General features: G+C 43.1%; 1 protein-coding gene across 6 annotated transcripts in view; it reads right to left on the reverse strand.

The window, feature by feature from the left end:
* The window catches only part of VPS13D (vacuolar protein sorting 13 homolog D), a 266265-nt gene that overhangs the window by 231353 nt on the left and 13269 nt on the right, over nt 1-21643 (reverse strand). For 3 of the 6 annotated variants that reach the window (XM_043924161.1, XM_043924160.1, XM_043924158.1), the window contains exons 3-17: nt 21190-21267; nt 18693-18883; nt 18519-18599; nt 15615-15731; nt 12423-12527; nt 11084-11254; nt 10592-10692; nt 9300-9468; nt 7040-7141; nt 6701-6902; nt 5531-5731; nt 4192-4322; nt 3286-3361; nt 2684-2854; nt 1362-1492 (exon numbers count right to left, since the gene is read on the reverse strand). In XM_043924161.1, the coding sequence (XP_043780096.1) occupies nt 1362-1492; nt 2684-2854; nt 3286-3361; nt 4192-4322; nt 5531-5731; nt 6701-6902; nt 7040-7141; nt 9300-9468; nt 10592-10692; nt 11084-11254; nt 12423-12527; nt 15615-15731; nt 18519-18599; nt 18693-18883; nt 21190-21267 (2027 nt within the window). Of the gene's footprint in view, nt 1-1361; nt 1493-2683; nt 2855-3285; nt 3362-4191; nt 4323-5530; nt 5732-6700; nt 6903-7039; nt 7178-9299; nt 9469-10591; nt 10693-11083; nt 11255-12422; nt 12528-15614; nt 15732-18518; nt 18600-18692; nt 18884-21189; nt 21268-21643 lie in introns of those variants that run through there. The other 3 variants (XM_043924162.1, XM_043924159.1, XM_043924164.1) reach the window with 2 other exon arrangements.

Below are 21643 nucleotides of genomic sequence, written 5' to 3' on the forward strand. Positions count from 1 at the left end.
ATATGCCTTAATATACAGTATTTATCTTTCTCTTTCTGACTTACTTTAGTCTATATAATAGGCTCTAGGTTCATCCACCTCATTAGAACTGACTCAAATGCATTTCTTTCCATGGCTGAGTAATATTCCATCATGTGTGTACTACAACTTCTTTATCCATTCATCTGTCAATGGACATCTAGGTTGCTTCCATGTCCGAGTTATTTTAAATAGATAATTTACACATTTTATATACACTATATAAATATATAATTTATATAATTACATGTAGTAACATTTGGTAAATTATATGTAGTAGTAAAAGCTAATTTATATAAATGCCATGAAAGAGAAACCTCTTGGTCTAAAATAATCAGAAATACTATATGTTCTTATTTGTGTTGAAACACATGCAAAAACAAAAAAATGGGACAAATTCTGTATCCCATACTACAAACCCCTAAGTGTTTCCCCTGAACATTTCTGCCATCCCTTACACTCCCAGCTGGCTCTGCACCAGCTACAAGCCACCCTCTGAGTGGTACACCTACTGCCACATCTGAGCACCACATCCCCAGGCCACAGGGTCAGAAACTCAGTTTAGCTGGACTGTTGAGATGTTTCTTGGCTCTCCCTGTGCATAAGCATCCTCATATCAGCTGGGCACTCAGCATCACAAAGTGATCATCACTCCCAGGAATCAAAACTGGGGTATTGGGCTTCCCTGGTGGACCAGTGCAAGAATCCTCCTTGCAATGCAAGGGACACTGGTTCAATCCCTGGTCCAGGAAGATCCCACATGCAGCAGAGCAACTAAGCCGGCGAGCCACAGCTACTGAGCCCACACACCGAGAACCCGTGCTCCACAACAAGAGAAACCACTGCAATGGGAAGCCCGTGCACCACAACAAAGGGTAGCCCCTGCTCGCCTCAACTGGAAAAAACCCACATGCAGCAACAAAGACCCAATGCAGCCAAAAAAGTAAATAAACAAATTTCTAAAACAAAAAATTACTGGGGCATCATTCCAATTGTTTTTCTTCTGATAACAGTAACTAAAAGGGGGTGTTCTTAATTGAAATATTTACAAAATGTCAGGTCTAGAAAATGGAACAAAGACAAGTCTTGAGAATGTTCTAAAACGGAAACAAGGAAGAAATAATATATGATCTAGTCTCAGTCATTTGTTTTTATTTATTACACCCTGACTGTAAAAGACATGGGATTTTATTTTTTGCTAGCTGATAAGTATTTCATAGATTCCGTTTACTTATCAGTGTAATTGATACAGGCATGACTCTCTACTGTAGACAAAGAACTTCCCAGAAAGAATGCCTTCCTCTTCCCTACCCCCCAAAAGGAGCATCATTATGTCCACTTACAATGAAATCACCCACTAGCAATCGGTCAAGAGTCTGCCGGATTTCCGCCTTGGTCTGCATCTTCAGTCTGTTGTACTGTCTTCGCGCAGCTTCAGCCACTCTCAACTCAAGTTCAGACTGATAACCGAAACCTGCAAGATTGGAAGTATCCAAGAGTCACAATCTTCTTACGACGACTGGGTGAAAGAAAGTGCTGCAACATGTACTCTGACCAGGAATTTCCACCAAAGCTAAAAAACAGTCTGTACAACAAGAGTCCCTTACTCCAGCCTGAGCTGGGGTTACAGGAATGTGGCAAAGACAGCGAGGACAGCCATGCAGAGAAAGGTTAAGTACATAAGAGATGGGCATCTAAGTTATTAGAATTTCTAGAATCAGTTTCTGAAAGATTCCAAACTATAATATTTCAAAATCCTTAACAGCATGATCATTACTGAAAGGGAAACTGGAATTTAGGAGGATTTGCCTTCTACATTCTATCAGTGTCAGAGCAATGGAGCCAAGACATTTATGGTCACCGTCTACATGAAAGGGGCTTCCCTGGGGGCTCAGTACTAAAGAACCCACCTGCCAATGCAGGAGACATGGCAGGGTGTGGAAGATCCCTTAGAGGAAGAAATGACAACCCACTCCAATATCCTTGCTTGGAAAATTCCACGGACCGAGGAGCCTGGTGGGCTGCAGTCCATGGGGTCACAAAGAGCAACTAAGCATGCACATACATTCATGTACATGAAGAGACTCAAAAACTGGACCAAAAACTAAAACAACCCTTATGAAAGGGGAGTGACGGATAATTTTAGGAAAGCAATATTGTTTTATCCATTTCTCTATCAACAGAATTGCTTTTTTTGCACATGCTGTCTCAAATCTTTTTGGGAGACAAAGGCAGACATATGTAAACCAGCGATGACACAGAAGAGTCCAATGACGACCTCTGCAGTATTTATTGCTGCACAAAACAAGTAAAACAAACCACTGATCCTGTCATCTAGGAGAAAATTCTTGAACATTCCCCCTAAATTCTCTGGTCTAAAATATCCTGGGTAGCCAAGGAAACCACTGTCATAATAGATGGAAAGTATTTTAAATACATGCTAAATGAAGGCAAAGAAAGAAAAAAATATTCAGTCATTGATTTCTCTTGGAAGAGCAAATTTCCAAGGATATTCACTTTGATTCAAGATCTAAGGACAACCCTTCCACTTATTCTCAGGCCTTTTCTACCACTACCAGGTCACCAGAATGTACAATAACCCTTGTCCCAGAAGTGACAACAAAGAGGTCATTAGAAAGTAACATAATCAAACAAAAAAGTTAACCTGAGGTATGAACCTTTCCCTTGTAGAAAAAGTCTGCTACTTTTTTAATAGCCTGGGGATTATATATGATGTTCAAGGGCCTTGTGCTGACATTCAGCCGCCTCTCAAAATGGCTGTGCGCTGGATTTCTCTCATACAGCATCTCAAAAACTGGGTCATCTGGGTCTGCAGCTAGAGGAAAAGAACCAGAGGAAAAAAATAATAAATAGAACACAGCAAAACAATCACCTTATTCTTTATAACTGGCAAAGAATTCTGGGGGGAAAAAAGACATTTCCTTAATTATTTTCCAATTAAGTCTCATTTTCAAAAACTTTATAAAATAGAGAGCCTAATAAGGGCTGCCTCTTGGTATCAACAGGACTTCTCAAGACTGGGTTGTTGTATTCACTCCCATCATGGAACCCCAGACCTGGAGGCCCTGTGAGTTGCCCCAGTCACTCACCAGGTAAGGGAGAGCACAGGGTGGTCTCCAAGTCAGATAAGGATCCACACAGCAAGCCCATGGGCACAAAACAGGACTCACTCCCTCTCTGACAAAGACTACTGATCTGTAATCGTTGCATTTTTAAGGATGAATTTAAGAACACATGACAGTTTACCAGGATAATGATGGCTTCTGTCTGTAGATGTTGTTTGGAGTCCAAAAGACTGGGAGACTCTGCCAACCTCCTTTTGCTGATGAACACACACAAAACATACGGATCAGGGTGAGAGGGGCCAGTTCACCGTGCACACATTCTCTCCCGTCTTACCCTTTGACGTCACTCTCACTTAGCACAGTCAAATCAAAACTGAAGTGACATCAGGGGATGCAGACCCGGAGGCCGAACCCTCCAGCCTGTGCCTTCCCCAGCCTGTAGAGGCAGTGTGCTGCTCTGCACTCGGCACTACATGAACTACTGCTCAACGAGGACTGGACGTGCACAGCTTTTCACACTTTTATTCTGCCCTCCCACCCTGTCACCAACCCCCCAAGCCAAAAAGCTATGGGAGGCATAATAAGGAGCTAAAGATTCAACTCTTCTGATCATATCTTTGCCAACTCAGTAAGATCAAAGATCTTCTTGTCTAAGAAGAATATTATATATAAAAAAGTACACATATAGAGAAAACTTAAAGTGGTTCTTCTGTAACTCTAGAGAGATGAGAAGTCCTATCAGTGACTAAGGATCAGAATGCATGAAAATCACTGTCAAGATACAGAGGAAATTCAAACACTGACCTTGAAATGCAGGAAATAGTCATGCTGATAACATTTTCTTCCAAATCCAGGCAACTATTCTAAGGTGGCTACAATACCAGGTGGGGGGAAGCCACTGCCATAAATCCCACTAACACATGGTAACAAAATCAAAAAACTTATCTAACTGTAGTTACATTCTGATTACCGTGTCTCTCTCAAAATGATCAAATGTCGGAAAGAATCAACTTAATACTACTTATTGCATGCCTAAAACAGACGGCAATTCACCAACACCCTGGACGAATCATACAGCTATACGTACTGGATTAGGGAAGACCAGAAGAGGAAACATGGTTCCTTCCGTAACCAGGTCTCGAAGAAACAGTCCACCCAACCGGACCAAGAGCAAGGAGGAGTTTCTTCGAGGAAGAGATTCAGCTAGAAGTTTTACACCTACAGAAGATAAATGTTAAGAGCTGATACTATGCCATCATAGCCTTAAGTATTTTCAAAGTATTAGATATAATATTTTACAGTGAACTATCAGATATCATGAACTATTTCTCCTTCAAATTGGAACAAAATAACCCTATCTACATATCTAAATGTCTACTTCCGTTCAGTTCAGTCACTCAGTCGTGTCCGACTCTTTACGACTCCATGGACTGCAACATGCCAGGCTTTCCTGTCCACTGACATAAATTTGTAAGGAATATCAGAAGTTTTCCAACACAATGAATTTTAAACAGAGCACGTCACAATTTAGTTCAAGCAATCTGCTAGTTCACACTAAGTTTATGACTTCTCAGCTCTCAAGATTACAAAGTCAAAGCCAGTCAAAAACTGGCATTTCTTTTTTGGTCACTTGCCTTTAAACTACTGACAGACCTCAGATAAGTAGCTATTTTATGAACTACAATAAATCTATTTGTGAGAAGACAAAACCAACATCTGGGCATTTATTTATGTACCTTCAATTCAAATTCACAAAAAGAAGTCAAAAAATTTTCATTATTTGCAGATTCCATATTTGCAAATTCATCTACTCACTAAAATTTACTGTAACCCCAAAAATAATATTCACAGTGCTTTGCAGACATGTACAGAGCAGCAAAAAATTCAAGTCAAAAAAAAAAAAAAATTCAAGTCACCTGAAGTGCGTGTTTCTAGTTGAAGTTGAACAAGGCAACACTCTGCCTTCTTGTTTCAGCTCATACCAGTGCCCTTATCATGATCTAATTAGTGCCAGCTTTTGGCATTTTTGTGCTGTCTGTTGGTGATTTCGCTGTTTAAAAGAGCCCCCAAGCACAGTGTGGAAGCGCTGTGTCTTACAGAGGAAATACACGTAGTAGATAACCTTCACTCAGACATCAGTTACAGTTTCAGTGTCGCTGGCCATGAGTTCCAATAACGAATCAACAACATGTATTAAATAAGGTGTCATTAAACACACACACACAGAGAACAGCATTATGTACCGATCCACTGATGAATGTGATCACCAAATGCTTACAGACACCTAACCTTGTGTTTCCCCTAGGGGCCATGACTCAGTACTCACGGCAACTTTCTACAACAGAACTACCGCAAATAACGAGACTCAAGTGGACACTGGTGTCTGGGGAGATAGAGAGCATCAGCAAGCATTTTGGGGGCAGCACCTGAAAACTCAAGCTGCATGAAAGCACTCTGGTTCATCTGGGGAGCCCCCTGCTCCTGGTGCAGCAGAGTCACGGTCCCTCGCTGCAGCTGCAAGTTCAGTTTCGCAAAGACGTGGTCTCGCTTTGTGTACGTGTTCATACAAGAGGCATCCGCAGTAGGGTCAAAAAACTCCTCGGAGCCTGAACATGAGGAAGAAGAGGCTTTAAGAAAACACATAGGAAAGTTTAAAAAGCACTGATCATAGTCTCAATGATATGACATAACTATTATCTCCCCTTTAGGAAAGAACTCCAAAGTCATGGGTGACTTTTATTCACCAACATGAAACGACTCTAACTGCCTTATAAGGGCCCTGATCAACTTATTGTCAAACGAGGGGCAATGTCAAATTCATGATAAACTACAGTACAAGGCAGCACTGTCCACATGGTGGCCACTAACCACAGGAGGCTCTGAGCGCTGTGGCTCATGTGGCTAGTCAACTGAGGAAGTGAATTTTTTATTTTAGCTGAATAAATTTAAATAGCCATTTGTGACTGCGGCTACCATACTGGACAGCCTGGGTCTAAAGAGTGACTCTGGACTGGTATTCAAGCTCTCAGGGTTTCAAACTTTTGAACTGGCTCAGGCTTAATTCTCTTACAATCACTGACACTCAGATCTGTTTGAAACCATGTAAATATTCAAATTCAGTAATGGAGCTGTAAACGAAGTATCTCTTAAAACCTACTCTCAGACTTCGCTAGAGGTCCAGTGGTAAAGAATCTGCCTGCCAATGTAAGAGACGCAGGTTTGATCCCTGGTCCAGGAAGATCCCACATGCTGCAGAGCAGCTAGGCCCATGGGCCACAACTATTGAGCCTGCGCTCTAAAGCCCAGCAACCAGAACCACTGAGCCCACGTGCCACAACTACTGAAGCCCACGAGCCGAAACTAGAGAAAAGCCCACACAGCAACAAAGGTTTAGCACAGCCAAATATAAAGAAAGAAAATTATTTTTTTAAAAAACCTCTCTCTGCCTCTATAACATGAAACAAACTGTTACAAATGTCTTTTTTTTTTTTTAAATATACTATGGGCCAGTTTCACAAATAATAGGTGAACCATGAACCGAGTGTCTCCCTTCACTGTAATCAAGAAGGGCACGTGAAAGCCAGTTCCTGCCTTACCCAAGATCTCCTCAGGAGTCCACTGCTCTTGCGGCTCCGCCATCAGGCCCTCCACTGGCTTCCCTTCAGGGCTCTGCTGCCCGTACCAGCCACCCCAGCCGGGAAACCAGGACTGAAGGTACTGTAGCATCCCGCTGCCTCCCCCAGGGCCTGGGTCTCCAGGAGAGTCTCCCAGAGGATCCAGCTGAGGCTCCCGTAGGCTCTGTGTCAATCAGAAATGAGCACACGTGAGGACCAAAAACAGAGACAGGGCATGAGGTGCCACTACTCATTCTCTGTGCCCCAAGAGGCACTCAGCATGCTGGGTGTGAACACAGATTCTCTTGGAGGGTCTCCTACCTCTGCCAGTTCTTCCTGCTTGTGAAACCGCTCATGTACCAGTTCACGCAATATCTTCAGTTCCTCAAAGCGCTGCTCCTCTTCAATCCGACACATTTCCTCCTGTTCGGGTGAAGTCAGACAAAACAGGTGTCATGGCTGCAGAGAAAGTGGACACCATCACGAACCCGTCCAGTACTAAAGGAACCCACCTGGCCCCCAATGTTTCCAAAATTTCCAAGGCCCAGTAACCATGAAGACAAACAGTGAGTTCCATAACTGCTAAGCTTCTGGTTCAAACAGCTTTTCCATATAACCCCGGTAGATCCTACCTGTACTCTGAGACTAACAGGAAGTGCAGAGGGAGCAGAGATGGTATTGAGTTGTTAACGGGTAAGTGAAGGACTAGTGTTGCAGGACAAGTGTTGCTCAAAGAGCCCATCTTTGCTCAGCAAAGGCAGTTTACAAAGTGCTTTCACATGCGTTACCTTAACTGATTCAAGTTGGTGGCTGGCTGTTAATCTTCCCAAGTCAGAGGAGGAAACTGAGGACCTAGTTTACAGAGTAAGTGTGCAGGCCTCCAGCTTCTTTATGTTTCATGTGGGACATTAGCAAGGAAGTGGTCATTTATCATTTGTTTCATACTAATTAGGAAAGAACAGTGGCCAGCAATACACAAAGACGCGGAAGAAAGTGGAGTCAGCTCTCCTAAGCTGTTTCTTGAAAGTGAAAGTTGTTAGTCGCTCAGAGGTGTCAGACTCTGCATCCCAATGAACTATAGCCCACCAGGCCCCACTGTCCATGGGATTCTCCAGGCAAGAATATTGACTGGAGTGGGTTGTCATTCCCTTCTGCAGGGGATCGTCCCGACCCAGGGATGGAACCTGGGTCTTCTGTACTGCACGTGGATTCTTTACCATCTGAGCCACCAGGGAAGCCTTACACCCTGCCATTAAGGAAAAGGAGATTATACATGTTCACTTGCTCAGCTGTAATTTAGATTTTTCCCTTGCCCCATGTCTTTCCCTATGCCTTTAAGAAAACTATCCAAAACAAAAGGTCTGGTTTATTCCATCCTTTTATTAAGGCTTCTATGTCAGTAACCACGCCTGACACTCATGAAAAAAGCACTAGCAGAGTGGGTCATACCTCAGGGTGCTGGCAAGACAGGTGAGAACACCCAGGGAGGCAGCATTGCCACTGGTTACCACAGTGGCATGCTCTCATAGGCTGAATGTGTCCCCCCAATAAGTTCATGTTGAGGCCTTAACCCTCAACGTGATAGGATCTGAAGGTGGAGCCCCTGGGAGGTGAACAGGTTTAGATGAGGTGATGAGGATGGGACCATCATTATGGGACTAGTTCCCTTGCAGGAAGGGGAAGACAAACAGCTCTCTCTCTGCCCAGGAAAGGCCACATGAGCACACAGGGAGAAGGCGGCTGCCTATAAACCAGGAAGATGGTCTTCCCCAAGAACCAAATCTGCTGGCACCTCTATCATGGAATTTCAGCCTCCAGAACTGTGAGAAGTAAACATCCACCGTTTAAAGCGCCCCGGCCAGTGGAATATTGTTATAGCAGCCCAAGCTAAGAAAGGTGCTAAAGGGAAGCTTAGAAGTGTTTACTAAAGAAAGAGTTAATTGAGACAATCCCCAGGCTGGAATAAGTCTAAATTGCTATTACAAAAACTAACGCTCACAAAACCGAAACAAATCAAGGAGGAAAACACTCCCCACGGCCCTCCCCGAGCAGACAGAGGAGCCAGACTGGAACTAGAGGAAGCTCCAGGCCAGGACCCTAGGACTGCCAGCTCCAAGGGTCTCTGGTCCTGCAGGTAACTGAAACTGGAGCTGGCCTTCCCCTCACCGCACACCCTTGGCCTAGGCTCTACCCCCAAAACTCCAGGGTCCATCAAGTTCGTCAGGATTATGGGAAATTTGAGGAAAAGAGTTAGGATCAGGTGTTCGATAGGAGAGACTAGATGCAAAGTCTCTCTGGGCCCTGCACAGACAGCAGGGGGGCCTGGCAGGATCACAGCCCCTTTTCCTTCTCCCAGCCCATGGCCTGGCTACCCTCTAGCAACAGAAGGTGGAGACAGCTTTCTGCCGAGGCAAAACCCAGCCTTCCAAGAAGCTCTCACCCTAGTAAGGCCAACTTTATCCTAAAAAACTATGATCCCGAACAAAGACTTTTATTTCTTCACAGATTCCATTTTCTTCAGTCTTGAAGAGACATTCTTACCCTCTGAGTGGAGACGAGAAACGCGAGACAACACCCTTACCTTGTCGTCTGCAGATAGCAAGCCTCCTCTCAATGTGGTGAAGTACTTGTCGGTATAAGACACGGCGTCACGGGCCCGGCCCAACAGGAAGCCCCATGTGCAGCGCTTTCTCTGCTCCCGGATCTCGTGCAGGTTGGCATTCAAAGCGAAATACCACCACTCTCGGCAGCTGAAACATTTCATAGCCATCTAGTTACTTACAGCAAAAGTGATGAAAATGCTATCGACCCAGGGCGATCCACAGCACACTACTCCCATTCTAGACATGTCTTCTCTTGTCGGCCATCACTTTATGCCTCAAATTCAAATAATATTAGGCTAACTTCAACCCGTGGGGAAAGCTAATCCACTGCATCCTCGATAGATACACCGATAATAGTACATTACTCAATTGGTCTGAATGACCCATGACATCAGCCTCTCCCACTGACAGACAATCAACTGATGGCTTTACAGTAAATACCATTGTAAGATAATCAGCAAGGATTTGACTGTTAAAGATTTTTAAATGGAAGACTTCAGGGAAGACTGGAAATACATAGGATCTTTTAAAAAGGTTTAATATATTGACTGGTCAAATTGAGCACATTTACATGAAAATATTTATCTATCCTATGTGCTTGGTAAGTCACTTCAGTCGTGTCTGACTCTGATGCTTTGGACATTTATGCTATAGATGTCATCAAGTGTATTACATAAACACTGACCAAACTGGTTAGGAGAAAAGATACAAGGGAGTAGGTTCAGAAGTGCTACAAAATATTTACCACACTGTCAGATCCCACCAGAGCAAGGCTAGTCTCCTCGCTACATGAGACTGAGTTGTTGCTGCTGTTGCTCAGTTGCTAAGTCGTATCCGACCCTTTGCGACCCCATGGACTGTAACACACCAGGCTCCTCTGTTCATTAAGTTCTCCGTGCAAAAATACTAGACTGGGTTGCCATCTCCCTCTCCAGGGGATCTTCTCAGACCAGGGATCGAACCCAAGTCTCCCGTGTCTCCTGCACTGGCTGGCAGATGTTCTACCACTGAAGCACCAGGGAAACATGCCTGAGACTGAGAGGACCTTCTAAACTCCACTATGCTCGACCTCAGAGTAAACCCGTGACACCAGAGATACATGACAGCATGGTAACAATGACAACAGAAAGGGCATTTTAAAACCAGAAAAATCGATTATACTTTCATCTTCAACCATGTGAAGACAGTGAGGCACATTTCTGATCTATATTACAAAAAGAACATGCTAGAAAATGCATTCCACACACAACACTTAATTGACAAGCCTTACTTCTCAGACACGGCCACTTTGGGTTTCCATTTTCGGAACTTCACCTGCCTCTCCTTTCGCTCCAGCTCCTTGAGGAATTCCATGATTTGCCGGTACTGCAGCTTTTAATAGAAGTTAAGCGGTACAAGGTTAGAACTAGTTTATTTCTTTTGCTCAGTAAAGACATTACACATCACAGGGACAAGTCATACTAGTCAACCCAGTGAGTTGAAATCCAATGCCAACTGCAAGACCAAGCTCCAGCACTACATAGCATGTCTCTCTGAACACTATCAGCTAAGTACACAGATTCACTGTCTCTCTTATGCTCTTCATTCAGCACTTAAAAACATCAAATCAAACTAACCTGAGACATACCCAACCCGAGCGTATAAAGACAGTGGGTTCTGCATCCACCGTAGCTGGGTCTCATGCGCACTTCCTTTCCCATGAGGGGACCCTTCTATCAACACCCCAGTTAGCAGAAGACAGTGACAGGAAGGAGGAGGGTACCTGAGAGAGTTTCAAGGGAATGGTCTCCAGGTGAATATCACATTCGATTCGGGGAGTGTGCCGAGAGCGCAGAGGCTCTTTGGAGCAGTTTCTCTTCAGAAGAGCAGATGCACAAACAGGCTCCAAGATGTAGTGATGGTCACGACTCTCCATGCTCCTGTCCATGGCCTCCTGAGTGTCACAAGAATGGCTGTCATTACAGCAGACGTTTCCCAGATCGAGTCGCCTGGTGTAATGCTGTCTAATCTACAGCATATGACATCAGAATCCAAAAGCAGGAAAAAACTGGGAATCTAAAGCTCTCCAGCATTTTTAAATTTGTATTTATATTTCTTACAGGTAATACATTCACACAGTTTAGAATTTTAAAGGCAAAAAATTGAAATGTCTCCTTCCTACTCCTTCTTTCAGTCACCCAGTTACCCTATTCTGAGGCAACCAATGACGCCAGTTTCTTACACAGTCCACCAGAAGCATTCTGTACAGATTCAGGCAAATGCATAACTTTTTGGTTTTTAAAACCAGTCTTACACAGAAGGCACACATGCTTTTTTACCTTAGTTTTTGAAACTTAATACTGTCTTAGAGACTATTATGTATTCATTATAAAGATCTCTGCCCTTTATTTTTTTAGCTGCATACTCTACTGTATGAATGCACAATATTTATTTAATCAAACTGGCAAAACAAAAACCATTCTGGACAACAGCATGCAAGGATAATCGTGGTTGAGGGAAATATGAGAACTTTCTTTCCATTTCACTTAAAACCAAGTACAATTTCTTTACAAAAAGATTAAACTGAGATTTTTCTAAATATCCTTCACAATTTTACATCCAATGATTTACAATGACATTCTAAGTATTCTTAAAGGAATGCCACCAAAGGTGAAATTTCAACACAAAACATAGTAAGAAATCTCTTCTTAACAGTCAGATGTGCTTCTTCATTCACTGAAAACCTGGGTGTACAATGGTGGCCAAAAGAGTAGAGAACACTAATACGTTAAGTGCATGCAGCTGAATACCATCCAACAGAAGCAATGAATCAAAAGTATAAAATGCAACACTGACAAAAATGGAGCTTTAAATGAAAAAAAGAAAACAAATCTATAATACACTATAAATGTAAAACATACACAAATCCCTATATATTTTTTAGAGTTACAGACATAGCAGGTACCTCAAGAAAACACTCATACATACTCGAGAACGGATGCCAAGGAGGGAAAGGGGGTGGGAACGGGAACAGAGACACAGAGAACAAAACCCTATATGGCCGTGATCCTACACACTTCATTGCTGTGCTGTGTTATAGGACAGCCCTGCCAGAATCATACCTGTAACTCCACCTGAGGCAAATCCCCCAATAAAGTGCAATCCACATCCCAATAGACGCTAAACTCTGCCACATCTAATTGCTTTTTCCGCATTAATTTCTGTACCTGAGGGAAGACAGGGAAGAAAGCAAGATGATTCTTTATTTACAAATCTATTCATTCATTCAACAGGCCATTAGTGACGAATCATACATAGGGCACTTTGCAAGGTGCTGAGGATACAAAACAATGAAAACATGGTTCTGCTCTTATGGAGTTGAGAATCTAACTAAATGGAAACACAAACATGTGAACAAGTGTAATTAAGCAGAGGAGAGCAGAGGAAGAATATATAAGATGCTACAAGCAAACAACTAAAAAATACCACTGGGCAGGTAAGTATCAAAAGCTATGTATGTTTCAGACAGAGGGTAGAAGGGAAGGTTCGGGACACATTGCAAGGAGTGGGGCCAATGACACAATAGGCCCAATTGCTCCAAAGGACAGTGAATACATCTGTGCAACTGAAGCGCTGTGTTCAGGGTGGGGCAGTACTGGGACACATGTAGGGAAGCGCTGTGTTCAGGGTGGGGCAGTACTGGGACATGTGTACGGAAGCACTGTGTTCAGGGGTGCGGCAGTACTGGGACACGTGTACGGACACACACAAGGAGTGGAGAGTTACTTGAGTGTTAAGAAAAGTAAGTTGGAGTGTTACTAGGTATACTAGGTTGAAAAGCTCCCCCTGCACCCTGCAAAATTTGTGTTGTCCCAAAACCTGTGAGTGGGGGAACATACTCAGAAATAGGGTCATTGCAGACATAGTCAGATTAAAATAAGGTCATACTAATCAGAGAGGAAAACAAAAAATACCTAGAGAAAATGCAAGCACAACAATCCAAAACCTACAGGATGAAGCAAAAGCATTCTAAGAGGGAAGTTTACAGCAATACAATCTTACCTCAAGAAACAAGAAAAATCTCAAATAAACAACCTAACCTTACACCTAAAACAACTCAGGAAAGAAGATCAATATGGCTTTTATTGTATTTTATATGATTAAAACTGAACTTTTTGTGGAAAAAAATAAGGTCATCTAGATTGGGATAGACCCTGAGCAATATGTTTCTTCACTGTATTTTATTTTATATGATTAAAACTGTCGAATTCTTTGTGGGGGCAAAAAAGAGTCATAGGGGATTGGGGTGGGCCCTAATCTAATCACTGGTGTCCTTAAAAGAAGAGGAAACAGACATAGGGGGAGAAGGCCATGTGAAGATCCAGGCAGAGACTGGAGTGATGCACCCACAAGCCAAGGCAACCACGGGAAGCAAGGAGAGACGCAGGGGGCAGTTTTCTCCCTCAGAGTCTCTAGGAGCAACCAACTCTGCTGACACCTTGACCTTGGACTCTGGCCTCCAGCACAGAAGAAGCCATCTAGTTCACGGTAATTTGTTATCTAGGCCCAAGAAAACTGATACAGTAAGAAGTCTGACATACTAAGGAGTTCGGATGTCACACTTGAAGGGACACGAAGTCACTGAGGGTTTGGATGCAGCCATGTTTCAGAACCAGCTATGTGTTTTAGAAAGAGAACCCTGGCAACAGTGCAAGGTAGAGCTCCCCTCTACCCCAAATGGAGTCATGAGTGTGTCAAGATAACAAGCAAGTCTACAGGACCAAACTACAGTTCAGAATACACTGACCCTTGAACAACTTGGGAGTCAGGGGCGTCAACCCTCCTTGCAGTCAAAAATCCTCATATAACTTTCTGCTCAGCACTCCTATTCACGGTTCTGCACTGAAGGATCATGTGATACTGTGATCTGTTTTTTAAAAGAAGTCTGTGGACAAGTGGACTCGCAGTGTTCAAGCCCATCTTGCTGGGGATCCACTGTACCCGGTTGCTCTCAGGACACCTCCAGCCCCAAGCAGCCACATCCACTTGCCCCTTTGACCTGTACAAACACCAACACTCTCCTCCGTATGCCGGGACGTAGGAAAGGCTGAGAAGCCCTGGCACAGGACGAATCAAGAGCCTGGGACAGAAGTGAGGCAGGGTCGGAAGTCAGGAGCTTACTGACTCAGGCAGGAGCTGACAAGATCCTAACTCAGACAGTTGAAGTGAAGGGGAGAGGAAGAGCCATGTTTAAGACACCTTGCAGGGAAAACTGGCAGGACGTTGTAACCAAATGGATACAGAAGCTGAGGAATAAGAAGTGAAGAAATGAGCACAGGTGTCTAAAGACGAGAGTCATGGGCAAGAACACGTGGTCTGAAGCAAGGGAGGCAAACTTGTTCTGTAAAGGGCCGGAGAGAGCAGATATTTAGGCTCTGTGGGCTCTCCAGTGTCCTCAGCTACAGTACAGGATAACAGTGGTAGTGAAGAGTAATGAGAATTCAACATGAAAGATCAAGTAAACCACTAAGAATAGTGTCTGGCACAAAAAGGGCTCAAAAGTCAGTTTTCATGTGATTGGTTTGTAACATGCAATAACATGTCAGAGGAAAAAAGGAAAAAAGTTGGTTTCAGGGAAGCAAAATGGGCAGCTGGAATATAACGGGATCATTTTAATTATAACAAGCCTAAAATACCACAGGCTTCCATATGGACCAGCAGTAAAGAACCCTCCCGCCAATGCAGGAGACACGAGTTCGATGTCTGGGTTGTGAAGATCCCCTGGAGCAGGGCTAGGCAAACCACTCCAGTATTCTTGCCTGAAGAACCCCATGGACAGAGGAGCCTGGTGGGCCACAGTCCATGGGGTTACAAAAGAGTCGGACACGACTGAGTGACTAAACAACAAAATACCACAGAGGCATCCCATAGGAAAAGACCTTCAATCTGAAGGCCAGAAGAGGTGGGGAGAATGACTTTCAAGATGTGGATGACGTCGGCACATATTCCCAGGTGGCTGATAAAACCCTGAAACAGAGTGAGTGTACCCCAAGAGTGCACGTAAGGACAGAAGAAAATAAAAAATAAGATCCTTTCTGCACCTCAGTTTCTTCATGTGTAAAATGTGACAACATTGATGGACGAGTGAAATAATGATAGGTCAGAGGAAATTAACACAAAAGACATCCACACCTGCCAAAGAACATGGAGAAAAAGACGGTGATCTCACAGAACATGAAAGGACCCAAGGCACAGCCCCAAATGCCCCAGACCTGGTGATTTCCTCCTGGTTTGCAGGTGTATTTCATACTCACAGGCTCGTTCATGGCATTTTGCATGGATACATTCTTAATGCAGATGCCAAATGCAAACGGATGGGAAGGGTTGGTGACACCATCTTCAAAGCGCAAATGGACATCTTGAATTTTTAACTGCAGGAGGGGAAAAACACATTTAGACAGTTGTGGCAGGTAGAGTACTATAAGCAAGGGTCAAACTGTGCTTGAGCCACTTAAGAAAACCACAGCAGGTATTTTACACAAACGCGTATGTCACATACACACCCAATATTCTAAGTTCCTAAGAGTTAGAATCACAAACTGGACATGAATGACATTTCTTTTGATTAGTGCCAACTCAAGAAGACAGTCAATGGTACTTCCATGGAATCATTTCAGAAAACACCTTAAACACTGAACTAAAGTAGTACCACTGTATCTAGATAACTGGCCCTCCCTCTCATGGTATCTTCATCTGGTCCCTGTGCCCTCAAACCTGGACAGGGCATTTCCACTCTGACCTTATTTATTTCCCCGTGCCTCTACAGTGGGCCTACTGAAAAAGCACTCTGCTTCAATGAAATAAAAAACAGCAGACTGTGAAAAGACAACTCATAGAATGGGAGAAAACACTTGCAGGTCATGTGTATCTCATAGGGAGAATCCAGGATACATAAAGAACTCTTACAACTCAATAGTAAAGAATTCATTTTTTTAAATGGAAAAGGAATTTGAATAGACGCTTCTCCAAAAGATAAATAAAGAGCCAATAAGCACCTGGAAAGATGCTCAACAACATTAACCATTAAGGAAATGCAAATCTAAACCACACTGAGGTATCACTTCGTACCCACTAATATGGCTATTATTAAAAAACAGACAATAACAAGTGCTGGTCAGGATGTGGAAAAACTGAAATGTTCACACATTACCAGTGAAACTATAAAACTGTTCCTCAAAAAATTTAACATATAGTTACCATATGACTCAACAACTCCACTCTTAGGTATGTATGCAAGAGAAATGAAAACATGTTCACACAAAACCAGACACATGAACGTTTACAACAGCAATATTCCTAAGAGCCAAAAAGGGGAAACAACCCAAATGTCCATCAACTGATAAACTGATAAACAAAATGTGGTCTACCCCGAGAACTGCAAAAGCTCTAGGTATGAATGTTCAATTCAAACACCTCCACTTCAAAGACTTGAAATTTTAATGAAGGCTTCCAGCAGCCTCACGCTGTGTCCCTGGGACCGACATTCCATCCCCTTCCTGAGTTCCTATGTGGAAAAGCTCAGGACTGTCTGCTCCAGTCAACACCTGACAATAGTGCACATCCCCCTCCCTTGTCTTAGAGCACTTATCAAAAAGGGCTTACAGCTGTGAATCCTTTCGCTGTCCCTATGTAATGTATCTCCTACAACTCAAGGACCCAAAAGCCACTCCCTTGAAATGCAATCATCAGGAAGAAAGGGGCTCCTGTCACCCATCTCTATGGAAGGAGAGAAGTCCAGCTAGCAGATACAGCTGACCCAATCACATCCACATTGACCAACCCTTTGTAATTTTCCTCCTGAGCCCTGCCCACCCCACCCACCCCAACACACACACACACCCTCATTCTCCCTTTGAAACACCTGGTCACCTCTGTACCAACTGAAATGGAGCTCTGCTCTTTCCCCTACTGTCAGGAGTCACTGAATAAAGTCTGTTTTCACCACTTTAACTTCACTCCAGCTTTGTTCATCTTTGGCAATCCATACAATGGAATATATTATTCAGTCATAAGAGGAATAAAGTACTGATACATGCCACAACATGGATGAACCTTGGGAGCATTATGCTAAAAAGCCAGATGCAAAAGGCCACGGAGTGTATAGCTACACTGATATGAAATGTCCAGACTACACAAATCCATAAAGTACATTAGTGGTTGCAGGGGACTGGAAGAAAGGGGAATGTGAAGTGATTGCTAGTTGGGTATAGAGCATCTCTGACGGATAATGAAAATATTCTGGAATTAGACAGTGGTGATCAATGCTCAACTTTGTAAATATACCAAAAACCACTAGTTCGTACACTTTAAAATTGCAAACTTTATGGTATGTGAACTAAATCTCAAAGTTATTATTAAAAATAAAGTTAAAATTAATGACAATATCTAAAAAAATCAATGAGATAAATAACTGCCTGAAAAAGAATGCAAAGCAGTCACCTCAAATGTACTTATCTTTTTACCAACGTTACCAAAGTTATGAATCCAGCAACCTCAGACTGTATTCTGGGGGGGAGGGGACACCTTAAAAAAACATGTGGCCTGTCACATGGCATTGCATGAAAACCCTGGAGTTGCTAAGTATGAGCTGATTCTTATGACGTTCCTGAAAATTAGTGTGAACCCTATTCTTGGTTTTCAGGACAAAACAAAATGGTAATTAAAGCAGAAAATATGGCCAGTGGCCCGAGCACTGTAACTCATCACATGGCCCCAGACACGGCGGTGAGAGAGTTGTTCAAAACACACTATGTAATCAACTGGAAACCATATCCAACCACTCTCCTTGTCCAGAGGAAGAAAATGAGAGCAGAGAGATTAAGTGATCTGCCCTGCAACCAGACAGGATCTGTCTTCTTAGAAGGTATATCCTTCAGCAAGTGGCGTTCCCACATTCAAAAAGAAAATGAAGTGAAGTGTCAGTGAAATTAAAACTCCTACTCACACTAACTGAAGCAAGAAAAACCTGTGTCTGACTCGCTTTGCAGGCTCTCCCTCCAACACCGCCCGGGAAAGGGCACACCTGGGCAGTCAGCATTCTCTGCAGACGCTCTGTGATCAGTTACACCCACGGGAAACCAGCAACCGTGGCATGAAACGCATTTAAGCCTGAGCGGTCCCCTCCGTGTTCGTACTTTACAAAAGCCATTAGGACTTACTTCAATGTTCTCCACAATCCTCGTAACTACTGAGGCAGTGACTGAATACCAGTAAGATTCCCCTTTCTGCTGGCGTTCGTTCTACAAAGGAAAGAGCTGATGTTATAATCCAGGGCTTTGCCAATTTCGAGTCTCACCACCACCGCTCTCAGGCCAAGAGGATTTCTGCCTTGCCTTCCATTTTTCCTCCAGGGCCTGAAGGAGAGCTTTCTTGCGCTCCCTTTCCAACCGCTTCTCCTTTTCATCATTGAAATCCTGTATTTTTTCAGGAGCTCCAATTAAATGAAGGCTGGAGATGGAGATCACCCAAGGGTCCACATGGGGGCGGTAGAAGGGAATCTGAAGGGTCACTTTCCCAATTAAGCCTGGGAAGAGGAAAGTCTTGTTAAATGTCTGACACGTGTTTAATTCTATTTTTCTGTATTCTTCTAGTGTCCTTTAAGGAGTATTATTAATTTTACCATTTACTTTTTAAGAAAACAAGCAGCCAGTTTTCCTACATGTGAAACAAACGCTACTAGGCTGAGAGCTGTAAGAACAAAGGCATAATAAAGTAGAAGCTGGAACAAGGTCAGTGTAACGTTTTCATTTCAAATGCAACATCTCTGCTCTGGAAATTACCTCTTCCCCAATGGGACCACATCATAAATTTCCCTGGGGTTTCTTTCTCCCCATGGCACTTGCACAAGCCCGTGGGCACACAACTCATTTCTTCTTCATTATTAATTAGCTGGCTGATAGGTACTTACTGGTAGTTAACAGACTTACAATACACACAATTTCAAACACAGCGACTGAAACGTTGGTCATGTTGTGGTGGAATTCTATCGAGAAGGAAAGCTGACTCTTCATGAGACCTCGGACTGATGGGGGAGCTAAATGGCCTGGGAAAACCGTGACACATATTTCCCGAGTTTTACCATTTCTAGCCAAGCCTCCCAGAACACAAGGCTTCTTTCGCTTCAATTAATAAGAGGCAAGTCACCACCAAGGAGTAAAGCATGAGAGCATGTGAACCGTCTGACCTAAGGGATCTCTCAGAGATCCACAGAGCCCAACTAACAGTCTACCTTGAAAAGTAGAACGTTAGCAGAGTGTGATCATGCCTGCCTAAGACCTAGAATTCGAGCAGGAGCAATCTGTTATATTTAAGATAACAGAGTATCATTGACACCAAGTGATCAGTTGTGTAATCCAGTAACAAATGAAGATATATGTCACAACAAATAATGAAAAAATAATTTTGGCTTTATCTAGAAAAATGAAAGTCAGTTCTTACATTTAATAAAATTTATATTATAAACTGAAACCATACATCAGTGTTCACAACAAAGAATTCTAACAATAATTAGTGCACAGTTGCAATTCTAATCTTAATTAATTGGGAGGACAATTATATGACAGCAAAATATAACTTCTGCTACATTCCATTTTGGCAGAGCAAGGGTCATTTTTGCCAAAACATTAGAAAACATCAATTTTCCCTAAAAGCCTCTCTTAATCCTTTGATATTCAATTAAGAACTCTTTGGCAGTATCCACCATGTCATCATTAATGAGAGTTTCTTTCAGATTCTAACTTGTCACTGCCTTTGTTCGTGACTCTGGCAGTTCACCCATGACTTGAGTTGACTTCAAGAAAGCCTAAATCTCTTGCAAAATTTCCATTTTATTTCACCTAGCAACTGACTTGCATTGTATGTACACTTTATTATATGTACCCTCAAAATAAAGGAAAGACTGACTGACATCAATAGGCTACTCGTCAATGACAAGCAGTGTCTAAAGAGGGACTAATTTTATGCATGGTCACTTAATAGAGAATATTTTTATTCTGTGACAATTCTTATTTCTTTACCAAATCTAGTAACTGCAAGACTTGTGCTGGGCACTGTACTGAGTAATTTTAATGCATTAACTTGGGTATTCCTCTCAACAACCCTACGATGTAACGTCAATAGTCCCATCTTAAAGATGAGGAAGCACACACACAGTTGTGAGGGAACTGCCCCAAAGTCACACAGCCAGAAAATGGCAGATGTGGAATAGAAACCCAAGCCCACCTTTCATTCAACAGAGTCAACTGTCTCTCCGTAATATGTAAAACGTGTGTGCGGTGCTCAGTCACTTCAATCGCATCCAACTCTGTGACCCCATCGACTGTACCCCACCAGGCTCCTCTGTCCATGGGATTCTCCAGGCAAGAACAGGTGTGGGTAGCCATTCCCTCCTCCAGGGATCCTCCCGACCCAGGGATCTAACTCAAGTCTCCTGTGCCTCCTGTATTGCAGGCAGGTTTTTTACCGCTAAGCCACTGGGGAAGACCAAAATGTACAGTGAATTCTCTGAAAATAAGAAGCCCCCGTATCTAAGACTGAAGTTCCCAGACTTTTAAGAATCATCTGGGGAGCTTAGTAAAGGTGCAGGTTCAAAAAATAAATAAAAAATGATGCAGGTTCAATGACACTTCTTCAGAGACTCTGATTCAGTAAGTCTGGGGGCCACAACCACCCCAAGAACATCCTGACATTAGCAGCCTAGGGACCACACTTGAAGACTGATCAAAACTCCTATTCTGCCTCTTCCTGGTCCAACAGAGCCAGACACAAGGGTGCTCAGTTTTCGCGTCCCAAATGATGTAATACTGCCTCCCTCTCCCTTGTTTCACATACCAGCTTTGACCTCAAATGGTAATTCCAGTTCCTTCAAGGCATCTTTCTTTAAAGGCAAGTTTTCTAATTCAACAGCACCTAAAAAATAAAAACACCATAACATATTCATCCAACAGATGCAGTAGGTGCCTACTGTGTGCAAATCAGTGAAGAGTAAAGGGTGAGTTTCCCATGGAGGCCCAGGCTATACCTACCACTGTGCTTTATCTGTACTGATGACCTGACCTTCCCACTCTGACATGTAAGTCTGCCAGCAGATGAAGGGTTTAGGGCAGGGATCAGACTCTAACGAGCCAGTAAATATTTCAGTCCTTACAGAAATTGTCTATTGCATATTCTCTTTTTTTTCTTTACAAGTCTTTAAAAATGGAAAAGCCATTCTCAGCTCGCAGAGGGAACTGGCCAGGTGGCCAGTTTACATGCCCCAAGCTTAGGCTAATATTCACCCAAGGAC

This window comes from Cervus elaphus, chromosome 14, assembly GCF_910594005.1.
Source record: "Cervus elaphus chromosome 14, mCerEla1.1, whole genome shotgun sequence".
In the NCBI taxonomy this organism is placed as follows: domain Eukaryota; kingdom Metazoa; phylum Chordata; class Mammalia; order Artiodactyla; family Cervidae; genus Cervus; species Cervus elaphus.